The following is a 3089-nucleotide window of genomic DNA, read 5'->3' on the forward strand; positions in this document are numbered from 1 at the left end:
TCAGTGTGAGCATCCAGAGAGAAGGGCCCTGGAACCGGTCCCAAAGCCTGGGAAAAGCCAGCGTCCCGAGGCTGGTTGTCTCGGGGGACTGAGAAGGAAGGTTCTGAGATGTGCTTTCTCCCTGGAAATGTCACTGACCAATAGCAGCTGAACATGCAACACAGATCACAGCAGAACACATCATTAGGGTAGTGGTCCCAGCTACTGCGGAGACTGAGGTAGGGGAATAACTAAATCAAGGACAGGCTCAGCTTGAAAAAAAAAAACTAAGCTAGGTGTTTTGGTGCAAACTGTAACCCCATAATTTGAGAGGTGTAAGCAGGAAGGTCATACATTCAAGATCAGTGGAAGCACAGAAAAGAAAAGTGTTCATCTGGCCTTAGCGATCTGTGTGAGCTTTGAAGGCCAGTGGGCTGCATGGCCACCTGTCTCAAGTCAGAAGGGGAAAATAGAAAAGGGAGAAGGAGAGGAAAGAAATGAGAGCAAGAAAGAAGAAAAGGAAGAAAGAGAGAGGAGAGGAGAGGAGAGGAGAGAGGAGAAGAGGAGAGAAGACATGGACAGTCATTTAAACTTCACAAACACTTCTGTGTTATTCCAGTAGGAAGTCAGTCCCTCTGCTCAGTCATCCTCACCCCAAGTCAAAGAAGTTGGAACTGAGACCAGAAGTTTCAACTGGACACAGCCTCATGCTCTGTATTCAATTATTTTTGCAGTGCTGGGACTGAATCCAGAACCTTCTTCAAACTGGGTAAACATTCTGCCATCCAGTTACACCCCAGCTTGTTTGTTATTGTTTGCTCATATTAGAAAGATGGGGTCTCTCTTTGCAGAGACTGACCTTGAATTCCTGGGATCAAACAAGCCTCCTGCCTCAGCCTGCTAGGATCCGAAGTTCCTCCTGTGCAACACCAAAGTCAGCTCTCAGCATCTTTCCTTTGCATCCATGGGAGCCCTGGGCAGCTGAGATGCAAGTCAGAGAGTCTGGTGCCCTGTTCCTGCAGTTCCCTGCACTTAGAAGGCTGACCAGGGGGTTGACTTGAGCCAGAGGATCCAGGTCAGCCTGGTCATCAGAGCAAAACTTGTTCACACAAAAGGAGGAAAAGGAGAGAGAGGGAAAAGAAAAGAAAGGAGGAGCCAGGAGAGGAGAGAGTAGACAAAGGGACGAGAGAGATGAGGGAGAAAATACAGGGAGAAAGGGCTCCTCTGTGGGTGCCCAGCATCTACCCTTCTTGTTCCCAAAAGAAGAGTGTGGGGCAGAGCAGGGAGTGTGTGGGTTAGGAAGGAGAGTGAGAAGCTGGGACCCAGAGCAAGGTGGAGGAGTGGGCACTGCTCAGGCTGGTCTGAGTAACTGCCTTCTCTGCACAAGGCTTTGGGACCCTAATTCTTTCTTAAACACACATCTTTGAAGACAAAGAAAATGATCAAGAAGCACCACATAGGGTGATCAGGATTTCCTACAGGCAGTGGAAGCCTATTACTATCTCCCCAACCTCGGGCGCCCCCTGCCTGCCTTGCTCTGCAGTGAACCACCCTAGTCAGCCAATGAGGGCCGCCCCAAGGGCGTGTCCCAGACACAGCAGGTATTTAAGTGCTGCTTGTTGCAGGTCCAACACACTTCTGATTCTGACAGACTCAGGAAGGAATCACCATGGTGCTCTCTGGGGACGACAAGAGCAACATCAAGACTGCCTGGGGCAAGATTGGCGGCCACGCTGGTGAATATGGCGCCGAGGCCCTGGAGAGGTGAGACCTCTGCTCTGTAAGGGCCATGGAATCCAAAGCAGACAGGGTGCACAGAGGACAGCCCTTAACTGCTTTCCTGTGACCTCAACTCCTCCTCCCACCTTCATCCCACAGGATGTTCGTGGCATACCCCACCACCAAGACCTACTTCCCTCACTTCGATGTGAGCCACGGCTCTGCCCAGGTCAAGGCCCACGGCAAGAAAGTCGCTGATGCCCTGACCACCGCAGTTGGACACCTGGATGACCTGCCCGGTGCCCTGTCTGCTCTGAGCGACCTGCACGCCCACAAGCTGCGTGTGGACCCTGTCAACTTCAAGGTATGGGCTGGGGCTGAATGGTGGCAGCAATGTGGGGAGCGGCGGCTGATAGGACAGCATCTGGGGCAAGCAAGGAGGTCATGGGGCCCCTCATGACAAGGGGACTAGGTGTCTACTCCATGGTCTGAAACTTCCTGTCTCCACAGCTCCTGAGCCACTGCCTGCTGGTGACCCTGGCCAACCACATTCCTGCCGACTTCACCCCTGCAGTGCACGCCTCTCTGGACAAATTCCTTGCCTCTGTGAGCACCGTGCTGACCTCCAAGTACCGTTAAACTGGAGCTTCAGGGCGTCTCCTGCCAGGCTTGCCTTCTGGACAGGCAGTCTCCCCTCCCTTGCACCTGTACCTCTTGGTCTTTGAATAAAGCCTAAGTAGGAAGAAGCCTGTGTGCCTGGGTTGTCTGCATCTGCCCAACTGACACGGGGAAGCCTGGGGGAGGTCATATGCCCAGCCTGGGACTCAAGTCCCCTGTGCTGAGGCAGAATGCCAGACTAGACTAGGGAGGAAAAAGAAGGAGAAGTGGAGGGAAGAGAGGCAAGCAGAGTCTCCTGCCCAGGGTCTCTGGACAACTTCTTGTTCTGCAGTCCCTGTCTGGGTTACTCTTACCCTGGGTTTCCCACCGGGTTCAACATGAATTTGCTGGACTACGATGTCCTCCCTACTGCTACCTTTCATTACACACACAGACACACAGACACACACAGACACACACAGACACACACACACACACACACACACGACCAGAATTTCCAGGACTCCCCATCAGGTGACTGCTCCAGTCCTCCCTTTTTTCAGAGTGATATTGAATCCTCATTCACCCACCCCTTAGACTCCCTTTGAAGATCAGAAACAAAAATGAAACTGGGGGGGATGGTGTTTGAATGGTGCCACTGCAGACACAAGTCTGTGTAGGTGGCCACACCTCATGTCTACACTTTGGGCAGTCATGTCTGAGGACCATAAAGAGGTTAAAACTTAATCACTGGGACAGGCTTGGCACTCATTTCCCAGCCCCGCCCTGACGCC

At 52.5% G+C, this 3089-nt stretch overlaps 1 protein-coding gene across 1 annotated transcript; it reads left to right on the forward strand.

Annotated features, from left to right (window-relative positions):
• Positions 1-1587: 1587 nt before the first annotated feature.
• Positions 1588-2444, forward strand: LOC142831383 (hemoglobin subunit alpha). Its single transcript, XM_075941405.1, has 3 exons — positions 1588-1743; positions 1858-2062; positions 2209-2444. Exons 1-3 carry the CDS (start codon positions 1649-1651, stop codon positions 2335-2337), a joined length of 429 nt encoding a protein of 142 aa, XP_075797520.1. The 5' UTR covers positions 1588-1648; the 3' UTR covers positions 2338-2444.
• Positions 2445-3089: the final 645 nt, after the last annotated feature.

This window comes from Microtus pennsylvanicus, chromosome 11 (genome assembly GCF_037038515.1).
Source record: "Microtus pennsylvanicus isolate mMicPen1 chromosome 11, mMicPen1.hap1, whole genome shotgun sequence".
Taxonomy (NCBI): domain Eukaryota; kingdom Metazoa; phylum Chordata; class Mammalia; order Rodentia; family Cricetidae; genus Microtus; species Microtus pennsylvanicus.

What these genes read in the sequence shown, in the direction of transcription:
- LOC142831383 (XM_075941405.1), top strand. Translation starts at nt 1,649, where the DNA reads ATGGTGCTCTCTGGGGACGACAAGAGCAACATCAAGACTGCCTGGGGC. An exon ending in GGCGCCGAGGCCCTGGAGAG is followed by an intron (nt 1,744 to 1,857) that starts GTGAGACCTCTG and finishes TTCATCCCACAG; the next exon opens with GATGTTCGTGGCATACCCCA. An exon ending in TGGACCCTGTCAACTTCAAG is followed by an intron (nt 2,063 to 2,208) that starts GTATGGGCTGGG and finishes CTGTCTCCACAG; the next exon opens with CTCCTGAGCCACTGCCTGCT.